Raw genomic sequence first — 21260 nt, 5'->3', positions numbered from 1 at the left:
CAACCAAGTCAAACCTTTGAAGGTTTAGTAAATAATAATAATTAGTTAAATTGGCATCTGGTTTTGAGCAAGTCAAACTTGACCTCATCTCCATTATCGCATTTGCTTAAGATAAGTATGCTTTGCTTTGCTCTCTCTCTCTCTCTCTCTCTCTCTCTGTGTTTGATTAAATATCTATCATTGAGTCACCACAGCACCATTCCACTTCGGCCTTCGTACGGCTTCCCACCATAGTTTTGGGTTTTGTTTTTCTCTGGCTAACACGTAGTTTTTCCATAGTTGTTTTGGATTGCCTTGCTTTTTGGTGGATATTGAAATGAACTGATTTAAGTATTGGTTCTAAATTTCAAAAGGGTCCTAGTCTTGTACATAATTTAACAGTCAGTTTGTTTTCTTTTGCTACGTGGAGACATGACTCTGGATGAATATGTTTCGCAAGTTATACAAAGGGATGTTAAAATTAGGTTAGACATTCTTTCTTGGTATCGATCGAATGCTGAATAAGCAAATTATTTTCTATATAATAACATGAATGGACTGGACTTTAGGGTTGACTAAGATTTCGCAAAAATTCAAAATAAACAAATGAAATGAGCGTGGAGGAAGAAGAATAATAATCCAACACGATGTGAATGGCTTCCATTTTGGGTTGGCCCCATTTTGCCACGAAATAAATGCTCAGGAACAAATAAGTTCGAAAATTTCGTAGCCAAAAAAATAAAATAAAATAAAATGGTGCCCAGTGTGTGTATGAATCAAATTTCTGGGTACGTTTAACCATTTATATGTCATTGCTGACGTTAACCTCTCACACATCATGATAGAAATTCTTTTTGAGTTTTATATTATTTTGGCATATAATATTTTCCCAACTTTTTCATTTGATTATTTGTACAGTTTGGCACCCCTATCGACCGTTTCACACGTCTACACAGCCACAGCTAATTAATGGTTGGCGTGGTAGGGTGGGGGTCCCCCTATCTAGTGGCGGTCATAATGTCACCAAAGAACTTTTGTCATAATTTTCAATTTTTGTTGTTCTGCTAACTAACTTTTAATAATCCAACTAAAACCTTAGAATATGCAACTAATTAATAATTTCTTCAAACAAAATGCTCTCTCTCTCTCTCTCTCTCTCTCTCTCTCTCTGTAATTATGCACAGAATGTTGATTCGAATCCTGATTAAGAACAGAAACCGAAAGGATGAAAGCAACATATTAAGAAGTAATTTGACCTCAAAGTTCATTCAGGCCTCTTTCTGTGGAAGTGTTTCAAATGCTGAGACGGTGTTCTCGAACTTGATCCGATGCAGAGGGGCACCACTTTGCTTGATGGCACAAGCTGTCTTGTCTTCAAGCGGGCACCGTGCCTTTAACATGGAGAACACGTGATTGTTGAGCCTCCTTGCTTTCTTCATTACTTCTAACAGGCCGTCCCATCCCTTCACCACATATACAAACAATCCATTTAATCAACAAATTACAAAACCATTTTTGCATGCCAACATACATCAGGACTTGTTCTACTTAGGAGAGTTGGAAATTGGTTCTGCAATTAGTTTCCTACAAATTTACGACACAAACAACTTCTGTACCTGGAAAAAATGAGGGCTCTTATGGGTCTGGGTAATTGATGCAATCTCCACTTCGGCAACATTGAGGACCTGGTATGAAAAATCCAAGAGCTCAAAATGCAGCTGTTGCCCGAGTAAGTATATTATGGTGCAGCCACCCCAAGCTACAGAATCACCCAGCACTTCATGACTGCTTGGTGGTACTCGAACAGAATCCTCTAGATACCACTACAATTTAAGAATTACAACATGTTAGCAGTAACACAAGATGAGCAAATTTTCACGTTCTCCCACAATTAAGATGAGCAAGCTGATCTTAGAGAAACCAAATGTGCAAGGTTATTCCTTACAATTTGAAGACCACTGTATATACGATAGAAATCCTTCGAAGTTGTGATGTCAATGAACCCTGTTTTGGGAACAGCGCTCCATTTACTACAATATTTGTCCAGAGCTGCACTAGTAAAAGCTAAGGCATATTCCAGCACACTTCCAGTATTCATGTTAGCCTTGTACAAAAGATCTGCAGTGAAAGATAGACATCTGAAACCTTCAATCCAGAACATCAATAAAACAGGAATTTTTAATAGGATTACAGGAAGCAAAGAATCTCGTCACTTCAAATTAAAGGTGAAAAGGTCTATTTTCAGGATGACACTATAACATAAGACTTGTCCTTTCCAGAGTGTGGTTGCTGTGATTTTCCTTGGAAACTAGAGATGCTTTTACTCATTCTTACTTCAATGAGCTTTTTGGTACCTTGAAAGTTAACTTACAATTTGGGTATAATTTCTATCTGTTTACCTAAGAAGTTACAGAACTATAATCACTTAGAACACGCTATATATACTGTTGTGTCATCAGACTACAGCAATTCCATGCGCAATTTTCTTTTCATTCTTGTGTGTGTGAAGTGTAGTTCATTAAGCATATTTACTTCCAAGTTTCAGCATTTTCATTTTACCATCTTACAGTAAGTTTTTTTTTTTTTTTCAATCTTCCATGAACCTAGAAACTGAGCTTTTGAAACCATACTAAGGACAGCTTTCTGACAAAAGCATGGAAAGGATTATGCACGATAGTACCTCAGTTTTCTGCATTTCAATTTTAATCAGAGCAAGTGAATCTAAATTTTTCCAGGGAACACGAACTACATAATTATATAGTGTAAGCAGGAAACGTTTAGGAAGGAAAAACATGCAACTGCACACCTGCAGCTTCTGCCTGTTTTGATAAGGTGTGGAAGGAAGTTGGGTTTGGGCACCCAGGGTTTGACACAATTACAAAAGTAGCTGATTTAAAGAGGTTGACGATTGGGCTTTCTCCACCATCTTGAGAATGCAATATTTGTCCATCTGCACCAGGAAGCAACCCCAACCAAGGGGCTGTTTGCATGAAGTGTGTGGTATCTGTTTCTCTCTGTCAAGCATGGGAGACAGCGATAGTAAGGATCAAGCAGCCATAAAGAATAATTTTCAATTAAAATAGTAATCAATATGATGGGGAAAAAAATCAGGATTCGCCTGCCCAATATCACATAGCAGTGGCAAAACTAATGTAATCAATACAATACATGCCTCATAACACTATGCCTTGCCGCATTAAAATATGTGAAGATCTGGAAAAGGAAGTTCCAGTATAGAAAATAAAAAAGTTTTTATTTCAAAACTTATTTCATAACATAGGTTCACTTTCAAACATATATGATTGGAGAACATTTAATTGAATTCCTTTTTAGGATAGACACCTCAAATTTCTTTCCTCTTTTGTTTCCTTATTTAAACCCTTGTCAACAATGTAGTTTTTTCTTTCCCCAAAATAATAAATTGTTATAAGTACCTAGGTCTATAATCACCCCAGAAGCATTCCTAAATATATTAAAAATGATGAAATTAGAACACTAACCAGCACGATATCAAGAAGCCCCAGCCAATACAATACACTTCCAATCTCCTTTATCCCCCGAAGAACTTCTGCTTTGAGCTGTGATTTAGTTCCCCAATTAAGTTGTTCTTTAACAAGCCTCATACAACCTGTGCATAGAGAAATATAAACACAAATCAGGGTATACCACAAACACCCCCGCAAATTACTTGTGTTGATGGGTTTTTCCATGCTTGCTGATGTACTACTCAGCCTAATGAATTTTACATTTCAAAACTACATAAAAGAGAAATAAGACTCTGTTCCATAAGAAACAATATGCACACATGTAAATGTTAAAAAAGCTCCATGTACCTGTCACGCCTCCATCAAAGGGAAGCAATCCAATAGACTTTGGCAATGCTTCCTGCAGTCCTGTTATCATTGGTTCCAGTGTAGCTATCTGAAATAAGCACACATGAAGCTAAGGGTGAACCTTAATAGCACTTTAGTGTTATCAACATTTGACCTGTATTAAACAAAGAAAACTTTCCAAAACAATGAAGATAATTAAACAGACGAAACAAGTGCAACTTCAAATGGCCATTTATTAATTTACATTTGCAATTTGTCTCTGAACAACTGATTTCTGCATAACAGACGTACCTTGTTTGATATATGATCTAGAAGTGCTCGAATTAGCCAGGGCAATGATCTAGAGCCTAGAAGCCTAACAATTGAAAAAATGTGGGGCATCCCAAAAAATCCACTGTGCAACCGTGCAAAACTCTGATGAGCTGCATTTAAGTCCTATCATGACAACAGTCAATATTCAATAGAGTTAAAAAACATCATAACAAAATATATATAAATTGAGGGACACCCTTTAGGGTCCCCTACAAATTTTCTTTCAACGATCCAAACCATCTAATTTATTAAGTCTACATTCATAGATCATCCTTGCAAAAAATTAGACAAATCAGAAACCGTTTCGATATCCAATTGTATCCTACAAAATCAATGAACACGGTGCTTCAAGAAAGTACTAAAATTTCAATAATTCAATTGAGTGGTCAAATGATATCATATTCAAGTGATTTTTTGAGAGATGATCTTTGAATAGTATCTACAAATAAACGGTTTGGATTAGTGAAATACAATACGGACTGGGAACTACAAGGGTGTCCCTCAAATAAGCTTATTTACGGGAATAAAAAAGGTAATAAAGGTGTAATCTGAATCTTATAAAAAGTGAAGAAAAAGGATGATATTCAATACTAAATCAAAAAAATTGCATTTACAATAACAAATAAGAACATTTATCATCGAAAACTCCAAACAGATAAGGTGGTTAAGGAAGAGTTCTTACTTGAGTACCACAATAGAAATTAGGCTTGGCATAGGGAACTGATGGCTTTTGAATAGGAACAAGAGGAACCTTTGATGATCGGATGAAACGCTGGGTAGTATTGCAAAGGATGAAATTTGGCAAGAAATCGTTTTGCATCTCTGACCAAATCTAACAGAAAAACAAAATGAGTAAGTGAAACAGTGAAATAGATGACTCAAAATTAGCTTAATAACAATGATGAAGAAAAATTAGCAAAACCTGGGAAGCAAGTCGACTACAATATGACACAAGAGATATGTTTTCTTGCATCTCATTCAACATGAGACTGAATGAGTCTATTGAGAGATCTCTGGACAGCAATCCATGGGCATGCTTCAAGATATCCAGCAGATTTTCTAATTCCTACCAACCACAAAGGTATATTTGTTAACAATGTCATTGTTTTCATAAACTAAGAGACAAAAGTGAAACTGTGAAACTACTAACCACTATAGCACATAAATCCTGAGACTCAAAACGATCAAATAGAAACTCGATATTATCTCTGAAAACTTTGTTCATCCGCTCAGCAATTAAACTTCTCAAATCAATCATCCTCCCAAGCAACTGTATGCAACAATATATACATAAATAACCAAATATAAGTATAGAATAGGAAAACTAATGAAAATCACATCTCAAATTAGAAATCACCTTCACTCTGGTCATCTTTAGTAGTGCGGTGAACCTCATAGGCTCAACAGAATATTTTTCTCCGTTGTCCAATGCAAAGAGGAATGACGTATCAAGTAGCTCACTGCAAGATATGACAACTAACACATGTAAGTTTATCTATTGGTGGCATAGTTTATTAGCCAAAGGAAATCGGCATACCTTGCTGCCCAGCTCTTGTAGTATGTGAAAATACTATCACAAAGCTTTGAAACAAATATATCAAAACAATGGTCCACCTATAAAGGAAAAGAAAATAATAAAATAACTAAGGTACAAGAAACAATCTATTCTCGAACATACATTTGTATGAATAAAAATAATTGTATAAGGGGCACTAATTCCTTAGCTTTCTTTAAAAGTTATTGTACCATTTCAACATGGCCTCAGAATTGATGTAAATCCTTCCAATAGAATACAGTTGCAATATTTTTTTCAAAGAAATATACAAATTCAGCCTGCAACTAATTTTCCATCCCAAAGGAGCCACAAGAACACCAGTGAGATTTAAGCATTAGTTCAACGCAGCAAGCAACTAAGGTAATCATGAATACAATTGTGCTGGCTATAAGTAAACAAAATTTATTAAAGAGAGAGCAGGCACAGCTGTGTGTTCTGAAATTCAGGTACCTCAGCCTCAATTTCATCATAGAGGAATCGTTGCTTGAGCAAAACCAGTGCTTGCTGAGCTGAATCATTATAGATGTCAAATGGCATCAAAACACTCTCTAGAATACCTGCATTGTGTGACTCAAGCACGTAATCCACCAACATCCAGGGTAGAGAGCATTCAATGGGAAACTGCTCAATAAGAACAAACAAATTTCATCAAATTTAAGAATGAACAAAGTGAAGAAACTATGGACTAAACTATTTACGGGTACAACTTACAAGTGCAACTTTAGAAAATCTTTTTGAACTGGAACACTTTCACCTCTATAAACATATGATAAACTGGAGTATGGGAATCACTAAACTATTGAAGAATAATTCTGATAATCTAGACCACTCTAAAAGTACCAGTGGGCAGGGTGACAAGAAGGTTCCAGTGAATGGGAAATACATTTTAGGTTTTTTTAAGATGAGTTCAACATGCTAGTATAATTCAAACGAAATCCAGTTATCATGTGGAATAATGTTTTACCTGAATAACACGAGAAGACTCCAAATAAAATTCTCTAAACCATAAGAAACCAAGATCTGTCAACGTGGCCACTGTCACTGCAACGGAATCAAAGGAAAAAAATTGAATTTTGTAGAAGTGATAAAGAATTCTAGTTTTAAGAAAGGAGCAAATCAACCTGTTATCAGTCTCATGATGACAAGGGGCATGTATATTCATGTTCCAAGATAACCAAAATTGAGTGGCACTATTGGCCATTGCGATAAAATAAGAGCAACATAATTCCAACAAACTTTTTTTTTTCTGATAGGAGCTTCAAGATTACTACATGAATGCTCCTAAAAGGCTGCACTAACTACAAGCTAAGCATGGTTACACCGAACATGCACATTCTCAAAGGACCCAATGTTTTAACGAGCCAGGATTTAAAATTATTAATCACAATGCATCCATTCTGAAGAAGGAACCATTTTGAAAAGAGCTTCCACTCAAAAGTTACTTTTGAGAATTTGGTCCTTCTGGGACTATGTAAAGTGCAAAAGTTTAAGACTGCAACATGAATTAAGACCTAAGGAGAGTTTGAAGGAATACCTGAGTAGTCCAACATATGCAGGAAGAAGCTAAGCTTGTAAAAAAATGTTTCCAACTGTTTTAGATCATTAACAGGAATCTCAGATCCACTATTCCCAAAGAGCCCTCCAGGCTTCCTAAGATTACCGCCAGACACCAGTTCATATATAAGGAACTGCAAGCAGTGGACCTGCAAATAGAAATTGAATTGATCAGTTAGTTCAATCTCAGGGCAACAGGATTATGTGATAATTGACAAAAATATAGTACACAATATCAAATTCAATTTAAGCTCTTTCTCTTTAATAGCATAAAATTGAGCAACCATGTATTTCGGTGAAAAGAGGGATTTTCAAGAAATTTGAGATCCATGCAACCCATGTGATCCTCATTGTAGAGAAAAAGTATCTCAAGTTAAATAACACTTAAAATTTAAAGGTACTAATAATTTACTAATGTGTGTGCTTCCTTGTGGATGCAAGACTATTATGGAAGTACAATGTAATCAAACATGTTATGATTAATTTCCTTTCTAAAAGAACAAATGGAAGGAAAAACAAAATAGAACGAACAATACTAGGTGAGGCAAAAATACCCGGTTAACCAATAGTAAAAAGACATCTTAAATTGCATGAAAGAATTTGACGATGCGGGGAACCTGAGCAGCTGTTGGTGCAACCGGCCTTGGGTAGAAAAAGTTTGCTTTGCTTTCTTCACCCCCTTGTTGTAGGGATCCAGACTCAGACTTGCTTGTATTTGCCATCCAGTCTGCCGAAAGAGTCCGCATATCAGAAAGGATCCTGAATTGAATAGAACTTATAAGCAATTTGAAATGATAATCTTCATTAAAAAGATAGGATTCAATTATTTGAATGAATAGATGTACAACTGTAACTCAGACTATAAAATATATAGGAATTCCAACTAGAAAGTTCCAATCATACTGAACAAACTCAAAAGTCCCACCTAGAAAGGTCCTTTTTCTTTCGGAAGGTAGTTCGCAACATAGTGGCCAATGTATTCTGAACAAAATCCTGGACCTCAGCATGAATTGTCTCCCATAAAGCATCCGCTACCAATGTGTCGCTGCACTGCATCATTGATCCAATGCTCTTTATGTAGCTAACAAGTTCAACCAGTGCTTTCCTTTCCTCTGCACTATAATTATATCGTACCACCTAAGAGATATTTCACACTCATGTCACCATCAGGTAATAGGATGGATATGATCAACATATACGCAGACAAGAATTGAACTAATATACTTAAGTACATAGACATATAAGTCAAATATTCAAGTTGGTTTCAGCCTTTTAGGTCATTAAGGTTTCTTCCATGTATAACTTAAAAGGCAATCTTCAAAATAGAGCAAACAGAGCCGAGCAATAATTTGTAAGTTATTATGTAGATGGAGATCCAGGCTTAAACACAATCTGCCTCAAGCTCAGAATAAGCCAAGCTCAAACAGCTGAATAACTTGGTCAATGTTGCTCAGCTAATTTGTGACCTAGCAAAAAGTTTTAAATATCAACCAAGTTCTTTAATATTGTACTGTTGCCATAGGATGGACTACCAATCCTCTCGTTAGTGTTGTACTCAGCTTCATTTTTCACAATTTTTTTTAATTTCTTGTACATGATAACAAATCTTACACAGAAACCATACAACAATTTCACTACATATTGAGTACATTGTCTGTGATCAACAGAAGCAATTACAACATTTCAGATCTGGGATACAATACCTTTTCATAGTCTGAAAATGATGCTGAAGCCTCTTGTGATTCAGAAGGAACTATATCTTTGCAGGGGTGAGAAAACTTCCATGCACATTGTTCCCAAATGCGTGCAGTCCATCTACTTAGAAGCTGAAAACCTTCAACAACCATATCATATATATTTCCCTTCACTTCTTTGCACCAGTCAATATCGGCACTGTCTGTTGACTTCAGCAATAATAACTGCGAAAAGCAGAAGGAACAAAGTAATAGGCTTCAGAAACTTACATAAGAGGGCCGGCAAGAAATCATATCCGTAATATAGTTTTACATTTTATGTTGTCGAGAGGAAGGACTGAGGAGGAGGAAGAGACCTGATTCATGGAGGAAGAAAAACGAATTGCAAAGTCATCATGCTCCGCACGGATGGATCCAATGTGATTGATAATTAGATAATGTCTCTGATAAGTATGTCATGTCAAGGCCTTACTGGATATATGCAACTAAGAGCTTTTGTCCAAAAGCTGAAAGACACTTAACAAGACAAAATTTTAAAGTTACAGTCAGATTCTGTAACTATGTAAAAAAGAAACCCACGTTTCTAATAAGAAAAAAAAGGTTCTGGCGAAGATAAAAGAAAGTGCTACTAATAATCAGGGTACTATTAGGCTTCTATAACAATGCAAGAATTGAGCCACAGGTCTTACGTTGTTCCAACCAACTGTGGCAAATAACACAAGTTTTAGAAACATGGATTTCAATTGCACTAATAAACAGAATGTTTGTCTTCTACATATAAGTGATGCTAAAGGTTTTTTAAAAAAATAATAACAAATTTGCTTATAAAAATAAATAAATATAACAAAGGATATTCTTGTGCCTCGCGAGATGGAAGCTCATGAGGTGATGGAAGACTGAGAAGACGAGTTTGGGTGGAAAACTTCTGGAAGTATATTGACAATTCTTTCATGATTGCAGCAGGAGAAAGATGGAGATCTGGAAATGCAGGTATTACTGGATCATTCTGGTAAAGAGAAAAAAAAAACAGAAGTTTTAGCAGATAAATCATTGTAACTTCTCAATCCTTTTGAATTTTGAAAATCTCTATGTACTATTTATTACCTTAAATATATTGATCAGCCTGTTGATTTTCACTCTCTTGTACAAAGATTCACTATCTTTTTCAGATGATGTTGCTAAGACAACAAGAATTGGCAAAACACGAAGAAGAATGTGCCGCTCAGGGAACAGAAGTGCAAAATCCAGCTCTAATGACTCAACAGCAAAGACTATAAGAACTTGAAGGATGTCTTCTACGCTATATTCGGGTCAAGGAACTCAAACAGGACTAGCAGAATGTATCACCAATATCAAATGTAATAAATTAACAATAACAACAAAAGGCTTTATAAGCGAAACAAGTTGACATAGAAGTATCATAAGAAGTCTTAATTTATTCTGCTCGTGTCATACAGAAGTGTAGCATCTGAAAATATGTCATTTATTATGACTGTGGTACAAAGGATACTTGTTCACGCGGAACATCTCAACATGCAAATTCAATAGGATAGCCCACCTTGTGCTAAGGAAAATCTGCAGAAGATAATTAAAAAGTAATTTCATTATTGGACTACTATGTCACGATATCATACCAGACTTCCAGAAAAACAGTTTCCAAGACCGATAAACAGTCATAGTATGTATCCACCTAAAGCTGAATATCAGGAAGATAGTGAAGGAGATGACAATCACACCTGTAAGTCATCTAACTCCTCTCTCATCGAATCAGTATCATGCCACTGTACACTTACTTGTGTGAATGTCCTGAAAACCCCAGAATAGGTCAAGAGAACGAGTCAAGGATCACATAACATGTCACATAGGTATAACAATACGATTTAGAGTGGTAATAATTGTCTTACCTTTTATACCAAGAGAAATCATTAGGTATGCTAGCTTTTGCATTTTTGAGATGATCAAGTTGCACCAGAGTGTCAAGTAGCTTCAGCATGGACCTGGAATAGTAACAAAACATGTGGGACCCATATTGACCCTCATCACAAGATCAAATGACTTTTACAATGATATAGCCATTAATATGGAAGAGACCAGTGAGTAAAGTTGTGATACAGGACAAGAACAAAAGTGAACAAAAAGAAAATGTTTCAGAAAAATGTTATGACAGACCAGAGATGAGTTACTGTAGGGCCATTAATGCGTCGTTCGGGCCTAGAAAAGCGTTGCATATCTGCAGCTAGCTATACCAGAGAAAAAATCCATGATACAGTGAAAATTCAACTAAAGGATGACAAAGAAAGAGTGTAGTATTGAGGTTTGGGCAATAGCATACCTTTGCGGCAGCTGACGCTTGCCATCGCTGTATTTCACGTAGACGACTCATTTCCAAGTCCAGAACTTGATATGTTTCTAGATACAAGTCAGCTTGACTCTGTTTCATAGAATCAGGAAGCTGCCACAAGGTGCATATGTACACATATTAGAGACAAGTCAGCACAACCATTTATAATGTTTTCCCATGCAATGCTAGTTGGTAAGGATGATGACTTGAAGAAAGAGTTACCTGAGGAAGTGCCTTGACACAACTGCGATATGTATAAAGCACTGATCCCATCTCCTTCCCCTCTTGGATAAGAGCATTCTACATATGTTGCAGTGTTTATCAAAAACACAATCAAAGAAAACATTTAGATACATTCAAAAATGAATAAGAAAATCTAGCCATAATGCATCTACACGGTCAATAACCAAATTATCCAAACAGAAAAAACAAAAGTTTAAAATTGAAAATGAAAAACTACAGCAAAAAAAGAATCGAGGACAAAAATAAAAACAATGGAAAAGGAAAGGAAAAGTGTTTCCAATGGTGTATCCACCAGAATTAATATTTTAAATAACCAGTTTATCTTAACAGAAGAAGTAAGTTTATATGATAAAAAAAAAAAAATAAATAAAAAAGCAAAATGAGCACAAAGAGCTGCATACCAGCTGATTGAGAGCTTTTGTGTCTTCTGACAGAGATAGGCGATATGCAGAAACATCGCTATACTCTACAAAATGGAAATATCCAAAAAGTCATGTATTAAGCAACGTCATATCAGTGCATTTTAGCAAATCAGACCTCCAAGGCTGCACCAGTAATAAATCCATACAGAGATGAAACAGACCTAATTGGTCTAACCAAGTTGGGATTCAAATGCCAAATGTAAATTTGAGGATACTAGATTTATTTGGAAAAATAGTTAAGCGCAGTTCATTCTATCAACCACTTCACTTAAAATACTTCCAAATAAACACCAAAACTGGTTGCTCCCGTATCGCAGTTGGCGATCCAAATGCGTAAAAGAAAGAAAAAGAAATACACACCAACTGGGCTATCAGTTGCGCCGCTATCAGTTGAAACCCAAATTCCCGGTCCTTGTATCTCTGCTTGCTCATCCTACATAAATCCCCAAAAAAATACAGAAAGAGCACAATTTATTTCATGTACTTACAAATGAAATAAACTCATTTTTCCAAATATGAAGAAAAAAAAAAACCAACAACAACATTTGAGAGAGTACCTCGAGTGAGAATGTAGATAGGGCGGCAATGGCCTCTTCCACAGGAACAGCCATGAGTGAAGCCGTAAAATGCAGTAGATAATGAGTCTACGATAAGATCTGACCGAAATTGAAGCAGTGCAATAGAAGAAGCTTTAGATCATAGGGAACAGAATCGTCACATTCTGCTTTAATTTTAGCCGAGACCCAAAATAGAAAGCTTCTGAAGGAGAGAATGAGTTTGCGCTTTGCCTCCTGAATTTTTTGGTGCGAAGGAAGGAAGGACCGCCAGCGAGCAGTTTGCGGTATGTCTGAAGGCGGTTAGTAGTGCTGCTGCTGTCTAATACTCGTCAGTGGAGTGGGTACAACTACATTAAAACGATGCGTCTCTGACTTAATTGTATAATTCACTTTCTTCTTCCGTTTTCTGTTTTTCTCTGCTTTTTCTTCTTTTCTTTTTTTTAATCAACGGCTAAAACAACCTTATATAATTTCTGTTGTTTTTTGTAATTTATTCCCTGAATTTTTTGAGTACATAATCATGTCACATTGGTGCAATTAAGTAAACCCACATTTCCGTTTTTGTTTTGGAGAAAAAGAAACATATTAACTTGCTTAATTTTCTTCCATATGATATTGGAAGAGCTTTTAAATTCGAATAATAAATGAATGGATCACCATCCATTCAAAAGGCTAACGGAATGATAACGCAGCTGGTGATACATCAATTTATTGATTGCTTCAGATGGTGATACATCGTAACATGATGAGACGATTTGCCTTTTTTCCTCTCAAGTCCATTCTCTTTAGTTTGCTTTAGGGTCAAGCGTTAATCATATATGTCCTTTGCTTGCACTAAGAAAATTAAATCTATCTTTGAAGCTAATAGTAAATGAGGGCACTACCACTAAGTGGGCAAAATTTAGTTGTGATTACTAATTACACAGCAGGGCAAAACTGTGAATTTGAACCCATGCAAGGCACTAGCATTAAGAGCGGTATCAGGTGGTCCGCCGAGCAGATATCACCCTGTCCAAGGTCTCGTCTGGGACTGTGATTCCAGTAGTCTCCATGTCTGCAACAATTGCAACGGCTGCATCTACCTCCCCGAGATCAAGACACAACGAGATGATTTCATCGTAAAGGGGACTGCAATAAATCACAACAAAATGAGATGTGAACAAATAAGACCTCCATCAGCTCTGGCAAGCATTATTTGTGTGGATGGATCATGGATGTGTTTATAAGGATGGGGCAGCTGGTACATCACATGGATTTATGGATCAAACTATGCATGCTTCTCTTGTTTGTTGGCCTATCTAATGAGTCATATTTAAGCAGGCATGTTTTCGCTTTTATCTTAATCAAATTACGAAACATGGTCTTACCTGCCAAATACATAACCAAGAGTATGTGTAGTCTGTAAGATCTTCAAGAAAGCTGACGGCAGAGGAGCCCTTATGGCTGCACGCAATATCACGGCACAATCCCCAATCGTGGGTGTTCCACCCAATTCTATTACCTGAAATGAAGTCCAGTGTCTCTTTCAAATAGGAAAAGTAAATATAGATGTATATGCTTTTGCCCAAGCATAACGAAATGGTCATCATTCAACCAAAATGAAAATGAAATGGTCATCATTCCTTTGGCCATTGCTTTAGTCATTAACGAGTTATGACAGCCCCTTAGTTCTCCAAATGGTCTTCACATGAAAAGCAGTCCCAAAAAACATATATTTCATTAACGTCTAGGAATCTAAAGTTTATTGTTAAAGTTTATGTTTTAAGGATCAGCATTTGTGGAGAAAACTAGCATTGCAAGTGAAGAATGGACTATAAAGATAAGAACTTGCCTTCAGCATAACTTTAATTGCCAACTCAACTTCCCAGTCCTGTGACCATCTTCGAGGAGGTCTGTTCTTCAATTCTCTCTCCCATGTCCAACCCCAAGCATCAGCTAGTGTATACATGTCAGATACATCAAAAACTTTCCTATTCCTCAGCTCCTTAAATGCCTCAAATATATCTAAAGGAAACCAGTCATCATCATTGTCATCCTGCATCCATAAACAAACATTGAAACTTTAAGTTGATGGATTTGGCCATATCCTTCATACCTCCTGGAAAAATAATGTAAAACAAAAGTAACTATAATGTCATACCTCAGCTGAAACTCGAGACCTTCTTCTCCTTGACTTTTTAGATGTCGTACTTGTTTGGTCAGAATCTTTCAACAGTTGTACTCCAATCATTTGAAGAGGCTTCTTAGCTTCAATTTCCTTTTCCTTAACCCTTTCTACATCTTGTCTCTCAGCTTGTTCTACCTCTACCTCCACCTCTACCTCCTCCTCCTCCTCCTCCTCCTCATCATCATCATCATCGTCATTGTCGTCATCATCATCATTATCACCGTCGTCGTCATCATCAGCTTCAGCCTCGCCGTTTTCAACCTCTTTTGCAACATCTACAACAGTCGCACTATCCGAAACATCTACAGCCTTTTCTTGATCACTACTGACGCCTTCTCCAAGGAAACGCCGCTTCCAAAACTCTGTATTTCCTTCTTCGAGCTTGATACGTGAGATTAGTTCATCGATCTCTTCATCAACCTGTAACAGAAACGCATTCAATTTGATTTTATCAGTATAAAGTGAAGATTCAAGTGCCCTACAGAAGAAACCCAAGCAAGAAAAAATAAATTAGATAAATAAATAACCTCTTCTTCCTCCTCCTCCACAGGAGGAACCCAGAGTGGTCGGCCACGAGAACGATTTATCCTCCTTGCTTTTTGGACACGCTGGTAAAGAACATTTCTGGTACCATCAGTTGGCAGACCTTGTGCTTCTAGTTCTTCCTTCAACTCAGATACTACCATCTTACTAGCAGCTTTGGGCTTTAAAACATTCTGGTCAGGGCCCTTTATAATTTTCCTTAACCTCATCTCCACTCTAATATAATCCGATTCAGATGCATCCCCTAAAGCTGCAACTCCTTCATTCTGTAACGTTCTCAAAAGCTTTCTATGGTGTACCTTCCAATCATCAAGACATCTTTGCTTGAATGAGGTTTCCATAGGATTTGAGTATATAAACCCCTCAACATCAGGATCTAGTGGAGTTTTCCCTCTTCGAGGCACCCATCGCTTACGCTCACCAGTAAGCCCACCCTCTGCAATGTACCTGATTCATGTACAAATCAGTCAACAACACGACAAGAAGTTAATACTGAGATGTCTTTGTTATCTTCATATGCATGGTTGACCCACTGCATTTAATCTTTTGGGTGTCCGTTAGTAGTCTAATATATCAAAGCTATTGAAGGTCCTGATTCTTTTATGAAAAGGGTCTCGCATTTGAAATCTCTCATCTCTGTTCTTTATTTATTTGTTAATTTCTAAAGTAGAGGTAGGGTTGCCTCACATATGCTTAAACTCGGGTAAACGAAAAATACCCGCAGAGTATGTGTTCTGCCCTAATTACACGTACTATGAAATTGAAAGAGAAATTAAAAATAATAATTAAGAAAAGCACTTTTACCAGTTGAAACTATAGTAGATTTATTATAAAATATTAAATAATTTTTATATTAAAAACAAAAAAACAAAAAGGAGGTGGGAGGGAAGGAGCAATGGGATCTACAGTCCCCTCCTTAACTCATTATTTTCTTAAGGTGTAGAACAAGATGAAGGAAAAGGCTTGCATCAGGTGTTGTATCTATTAACACACACAGAGACACCCACCTGGCCATGTAATCAATCTCATGTCCAAGCTCAGCTTCCTCTTGCAAAGGTTCAATCCATGAGCTCACCAGTGTCCGGTACTTTCTGCTCAAAATCATGGCTCGTGGTGGAATTGTTTGGTTGTCTTCGGCCATAGCTTCTAAAGCTTCTAACAACTCAAGTATTCTTCCTAAAGACAAACACAACATTAATCAAGTCAATAAGTTCTATTCAAGACTAAGAATGAAAGATCCATAATGTAGGTCAAAAAAGCTAACAAATTTTTAATAAACCTAACATGCAACAATATATGATATATTACTGTGACTGCAAGTGAACAGTGTGAATCAGAAAAGCTAGGATCCAACATCAGGAGCACAGATTTTTCATTATTCTTATACTTCTGAATTCCTCATGCATCACATGATCCATAAAGAAAGCTCAATAGCTTATGTTATATTCTCCTAAAATTGTTTGGCATAAGAACGAAAGAGTTGCAAAGAAACTCTACTACTAATCCAAGTAGGACATCAAATTCCAAACAAGAAACTACTATAAACAAGCTAAAACCTCTGAAAGGATTAAAATGGACCCACTGTCTTGAGAAGATAAAATAAGATTGATGAGAAACAACAACAGACCATATCCAACTCCTAAAACCTACAATATTGTATATATAAATAAACTAAGCCCAACATCTTGTCAATGCCACAAAATAGAGAAATTAGATCTGATATTGATCATAGAAGCCAACTGGGGCTACCAATATGGTCTGTTAGCTTGTTTACTCTTGAACAGTTTATAGGCTACATCAAAACAACAGATATGCCGGAGCAGCATTGCTTTGGACACATCAACAATTTTAAACCGCAGCCGCCTACTGTGAGATTAAATAATTGACAACAACGTAGGAAATCATGTATACGAATTAATAAGGCACTGCCTTAGCAGCTTGAATAGAGTTTAGGCAATGACTTCCTAGTCCAAGAAAGGCATAAAGCATACATCTACGAAGGAGTTATTATATAAGATAGTTTAGTTCCTGTGATACCTCAGCTTAAGCATGTAGATTGCCTATCAACTTCTACTCCCTGAAATTCAAAACTTTCAAGGTACAATTTTACGAAAACCTTGGTTGCATATTACTAAGTGCAGACAACATATAGCAATAAAACTGCTGCTGAAATCTCTAACCATTATTCGGAGTGTGAAGAAATGAGATTACTCTTGTTAAGAAGAATCAATGAAACATATTATACTGTATACCTTCTCGACATAAAGCTCGCAGATACAAAGACAGAGGGTCCCCAAAGTTTCCGTCATTATGTAAAGCTTTTGTTCCCCCTTCAAAAGTTTTGAGGGCACGAAAATGCCGTATTGCCTCTCGAACTACACAATACTTGGTAAAGCACTCAACTAACAATCTGAACATCAAGGCACAACAACATATTTCAAAAGAAAAGAAAAGCAAAAATGAAAGAAGTATGATACAATGTAACACAAGATGTTGGTTGAACTCAAGATTGTCTCTGCCCCAAGCCACATTGAAAAAGAGACAATTGAGGGGAAAAAGAACTAAAAAAAAGCTACAATGTTGGCAGCCAAAGCTCAACATTTGATAAAGTTGATGGTCTGCATGGACTACTAACTTTTACATAATTAAATAAGCAAACAAAAAGATGCTTACGCATGGGTTTTCATATTAGGCTGCAAACGCTTGTGGTCTTCAACCATCATGCCAAGTAACTCAGCAACATCTTGCACTCTACATGTCAAATTGAAACCCCAAGGAGGGTTCATAAGATTAAAAGGGTCCATAAAGCGCCTCATGGCAATGTCATAATCTTGAACTCAAAACAACTTAAGAAGTTGTCAAAATTCCATAAATATAATTATCATGCAAAGCTGACGACCCAGAAAATTGAAAACACAAAACTTGAGAACTAAGATTGCCTCCTACAGGTTGCTAAAGGTTATAAGGATTCATACCTCATAAAGAAACATAGCAGGAATTACTTATGGCTACATAAACTACCTGTCATATGATTCAGCTCTGGTATATGCTTGGATCACCCAATTATATGTCTCAGTATCAGGTTTCATGTATTCTGTTTTGTCAAGAAAACTATAAGTATAAACCCTGAAGAACAGAAAACAAAGGCTTCTGAGAAGTATTAAACTTGAACAAACATAAATAACTCTGCAGCCAGCAATATACAACTCAATTTCATAATACAAAATTATAATAAACCACATGTCATGCTGAAACCAGAATAACCAAAATACATATATGTTACCATGGTCCAAAAGTTAAATTAGTACTTCAATACAAACAAATATTGTCGCAAGCCAGCCAGGAAAGGAACTTCGATAAGGCTAGGAATACCATTAAGCAGGCATAAAGTCAAATTTGAATAATTTTAGCACAAGTTCTTATGAAAGCTTAATCATAAGTAAGACTTATACAAGCACCAACAACAAATTTCAAACAAATATATACGAACCTTCTCCTCCGTACTCCATGTTCTCAAACGTAGAAAACGCTATTTCAGGAATTCCGCAAGTAGCCTATAGCATTTAAAGGGGAAAATTTTCATCAGACTGGCTAAAGATGCTTGCAGTAACTCACTAGCAAAATGTGGAAATTTTAGCCAACTGCTACAACATGCAGATTTCAACCCTATTCTAATTTCAAATTCTGCGTATAACTTTCGAATGTAGAACTACAACATCAGAGATTTGTCTACTTTCGAATCACTCGTGTTACCCTGCCCTTTGTCTTCCTTTTTTATTTGAAAAGTTTTAAAGATGATATTAATCCAATAACAACCCCTAAATCGATATTATGTTCAGATAAAGTAAGCAACAAAACAAGTTCACAAAAAAATTTCAGGAAAGGCCACCTGCACGCTAAGAAGACAATTGAAATGAAAAGTTGTTGCCATCCGGCCAGCGGCCTCCATTTCATAGGCAATATCTAAGGCATTAGAATGATCCCCAACTTTACAATCTTCAACTATAAGAAGATCATAGACCTCATCAGTAGCTCTGAGGCCACCTTTGGCTCCCTTCAAGAACACTTTGTTGGCATCTTCCAAATGGCGGGTCCGAACGAGCTCCTCTGCTCACACAAACTCAGATAAGAAATCCTCACATTTTAAGGAACAGATAATAAATAATGTGCAACTTATTATCATGATTTGTTTGTACCAACAAGAAGAAGCCAAGCTCGGCGAATGTCATAGTGTAATTTCTCCATGGCCGCAAGAATTTCTAGGCCCCTCGTAGCACGACCCTTGGAACCGAACAGCCGAATCAGAGCAATGAAGGTTTCGTGGAGAGGACGAAGCCCCGAACTCAACTCCCTTCTCAATGATTGCATCTAACGTTCATATAGCAAAAAAAAAGAAAAAAGAAATAACAATATCTTAAGAAATTAAGGAAAATGAAAATGAAAATCCAATGCTGAACAAGAAAAAAAAATGTACAGACCGCAGCCTCGGTGTCGCCGTTGAGAGCGTGAGCGACGATCAAGCCGTGAAAGGAGCGAGGGCCGGGGGTGAGGCCAGCAGCAACCATGTCGTAAATCACATCAGAGACTCCATTGGCGTCGCGATTTCGAGCTCGACCCATGAGCTCCTCCATGAAGGTGAAGCGGAGGCTCTTCTCGGCGGCTGAGGAAGAAGGAGACGAGGAATCATCGTCGCCCTTGGTCTGCCTCCGCTTCCTTCGGGTTCGCTTCTCAGGGGCTGAGACCGCTGACGCGCGTACGACGGCAGAAACGGTGTCGTTTGGGCATTTGAATTTGCAGGGGAAGGTGGGGAATGAATTGATGGAGGGGAGGAGGAGAGTGGACATTTGGATTGGAGTGCATGCGACTGTGGATAAGGTGGGTATTAAGGCGGGTGCTTTTCTGTACAGGCCAAGGGATTGAATAGCGGCTGAGCGGGAGAGGGTTTAACTGTTTTCTTATCTTATTTTTCAAAGGGGTTTAACTGTTTTTTAATTGTTTTCAATGGGTTTTACTGTTTTTGAGTTTTTTTTTCCTTAGTCTTATTTTTTTCAACTTTTTTTTTTTTTTAAATAACTTTGTTAACCTCAATCCAGTTAAATAAAGAAAGGTTGGCAATTGTGCCATGTAAATGTCAAATAATTTACATTATGACTTTGAAATTATTCAATTAATAAATATATCGAACGTGAAATATCTTCTAACATTAAAAAGAAAGGTACAACTTAGCTATTAGGGGTGGCCTTTTCCCCCCTCCCTCTCCCAAAATTTATTTAACCCCTTCGAATGTATATAACAAATGCAAAGAAAAATTGCTATATTTAAGCCTATGCCCCCTCACACAAATCAATACTTGTCAAAATTGTATTTTAATATGAATATAATAGTAAAATCATACTACATTTATGAAAGAAAACCATTCATTTCAATTTAGTGCTTTTGTAGGCAATAGTTTACTCAACAGGTCAAAAAGATATACAACTAAACTTTTTGTGTTTAACATTTTGGTCTCCTCAAATATAAAATCCTAGCTCCGCCCCTAACTATACAACACTTTCCTATGTTCTAAATCCTTTGATAGAATTATGTTTGGCGCATTATACAACAAGTTAACATGAAAGTAAACATGCGAAAGTGTTTAGGTAAAATGAGAAAAGTTTTATTTTTCATTAAACAACATAGTTTAGCTAGAAAAATTAAATCCAAAATAATAATAATAATTAAGGCGGTAATCAGTTATATATACCAAATGCTTGGGGGTTGCTGATAAAATTCATCTGCATTTTTTTTTCTTCTTTACAGAGATGAAGACATCTTTGCCGATTTTGTTATTTTGCCAACATTTGATTGAGCTATGGGTTGTACAAGTCAGCCGCATGTTCAAGTTCAGCTGAGCATCTACTATTTGTGCTTCTTGCAGCTAAATCTGCAGGAGCACATCCCATTCGTCCTGTACTCAGAGATGATAAGCTTGATAAAATATGGAAAGGGGTGGTGGCAAGATTGAGCAGGGGAGGAGGACCTCGACCTCGAGTCTTAGTTGTTAACAAAATCATTGCCGCC

The 21260-nt window shown here is 36.7% G+C and overlaps 2 protein-coding genes across 2 annotated transcripts; both read right to left on the bottom strand.

The window, feature by feature from the left end:
* Window positions 1-999: 999 nt before the first annotated feature.
* PIR121 (transcription activator) lies at window positions 1000-12891 on the bottom strand. The gene is made up of 30 exons (XM_008220151.2): window positions 12491-12891; window positions 12294-12366; window positions 11913-11977; window positions 11491-11568; window positions 11260-11379; window positions 11097-11167; window positions 10832-10924; window positions 10664-10733; window positions 10438-10502; window positions 10032-10227; window positions 9782-9933; window positions 9284-9377; window positions 8937-9152; window positions 8159-8370; window positions 7851-7992; window positions 7214-7382; window positions 6644-6720; window positions 6130-6300; window positions 5662-5738; window positions 5482-5584; window positions 5275-5394; window positions 5047-5190; window positions 4807-4956; window positions 4104-4247; window positions 3813-3900; window positions 3480-3607; window positions 2786-2993; window positions 1925-2097; window positions 1596-1802; window positions 1000-1442 (listed from the first exon to the last, which is right to left on the bottom strand). Exons 1-30 carry the CDS (start codon window positions 12542-12544, stop codon window positions 1248-1250), a joined length of 3855 nt encoding a protein of 1284 aa, XP_008218373.2. The 5' UTR covers window positions 12545-12891; the 3' UTR covers window positions 1000-1247.
* A 280-nt stretch (window positions 12892-13171) lies between these two features.
* Window positions 13172-20183, bottom strand: PTAC3 (plastid transcriptionally active 3). The gene is made up of 13 exons (XM_008220150.3): window positions 19679-20183; window positions 19397-19568; window positions 19090-19307; window positions 18691-18754; window positions 18222-18294; window positions 17874-17951; window positions 17453-17610; window positions 16208-16376; window positions 15185-15647; window positions 14631-15077; window positions 14322-14525; window positions 13858-13991; window positions 13172-13618 (listed from the first exon to the last, which is right to left on the bottom strand). The coding sequence occupies exons 1-13, from the start codon at window positions 20042-20044 to the stop codon at window positions 13471-13473; spliced, it is 2694 nt and encodes an 897-aa protein (XP_008218372.2). The 5' UTR covers window positions 20045-20183; the 3' UTR covers window positions 13172-13470.
* Window positions 20184-21260: the final 1077 nt, after the last annotated feature.

This window comes from Prunus mume, linkage group LG1, assembly GCF_029339155.1.
Source record: "Prunus mume cultivar Tortuosa linkage group LG1, ASM2933915v1, whole genome shotgun sequence".
Lineage (NCBI taxonomy): Eukaryota > Viridiplantae > Streptophyta > Magnoliopsida > Rosales > Rosaceae > Prunus > Prunus mume.
This window is presented reverse-complemented; position numbering and strand designations above follow the sequence as displayed.

Coding starts and splice junctions, on each gene's coding strand:
- PIR121 (XM_008220151.2), bottom strand. CDS start 12,544: ATGGCTGTTCCTGTGGAAGAGGCCATTGCCGCCCTATCTACATTCTCA. Junction 5,739..6,129: donor ATGATGAAATTGAGGCTGAG/GTACCTGAATTT, acceptor TTTCCTTTATAG/GTGGACCATTGTTTTGATAT. Junction 5,191..5,274: donor AGGATTTATGTGCTATAGTG/GTTAGTAGTTTC, acceptor TGTGGTTGGTAG/GAATTAGAAAATCTGCTGGA.
- PTAC3 (XM_008220150.3), bottom strand. CDS start 20,044: ATGTCCACTCTCCTCCTCCCCTCCATCAATTCATTCCCCACCTTCCCC. Junction 16,377..17,452: donor GCGAGCTTTATGTCGAGAAG/GTATACAGTATA, acceptor GTTTGTCTTTAG/GAAGAATACTTGAGTTGTTA. Junction 13,992..14,321: donor CAATTAAAGTTATGCTGAAG/GCAAGTTCTTAT, acceptor ACTTCATTTCAG/GTAATAGAATTGGGTGGAAC.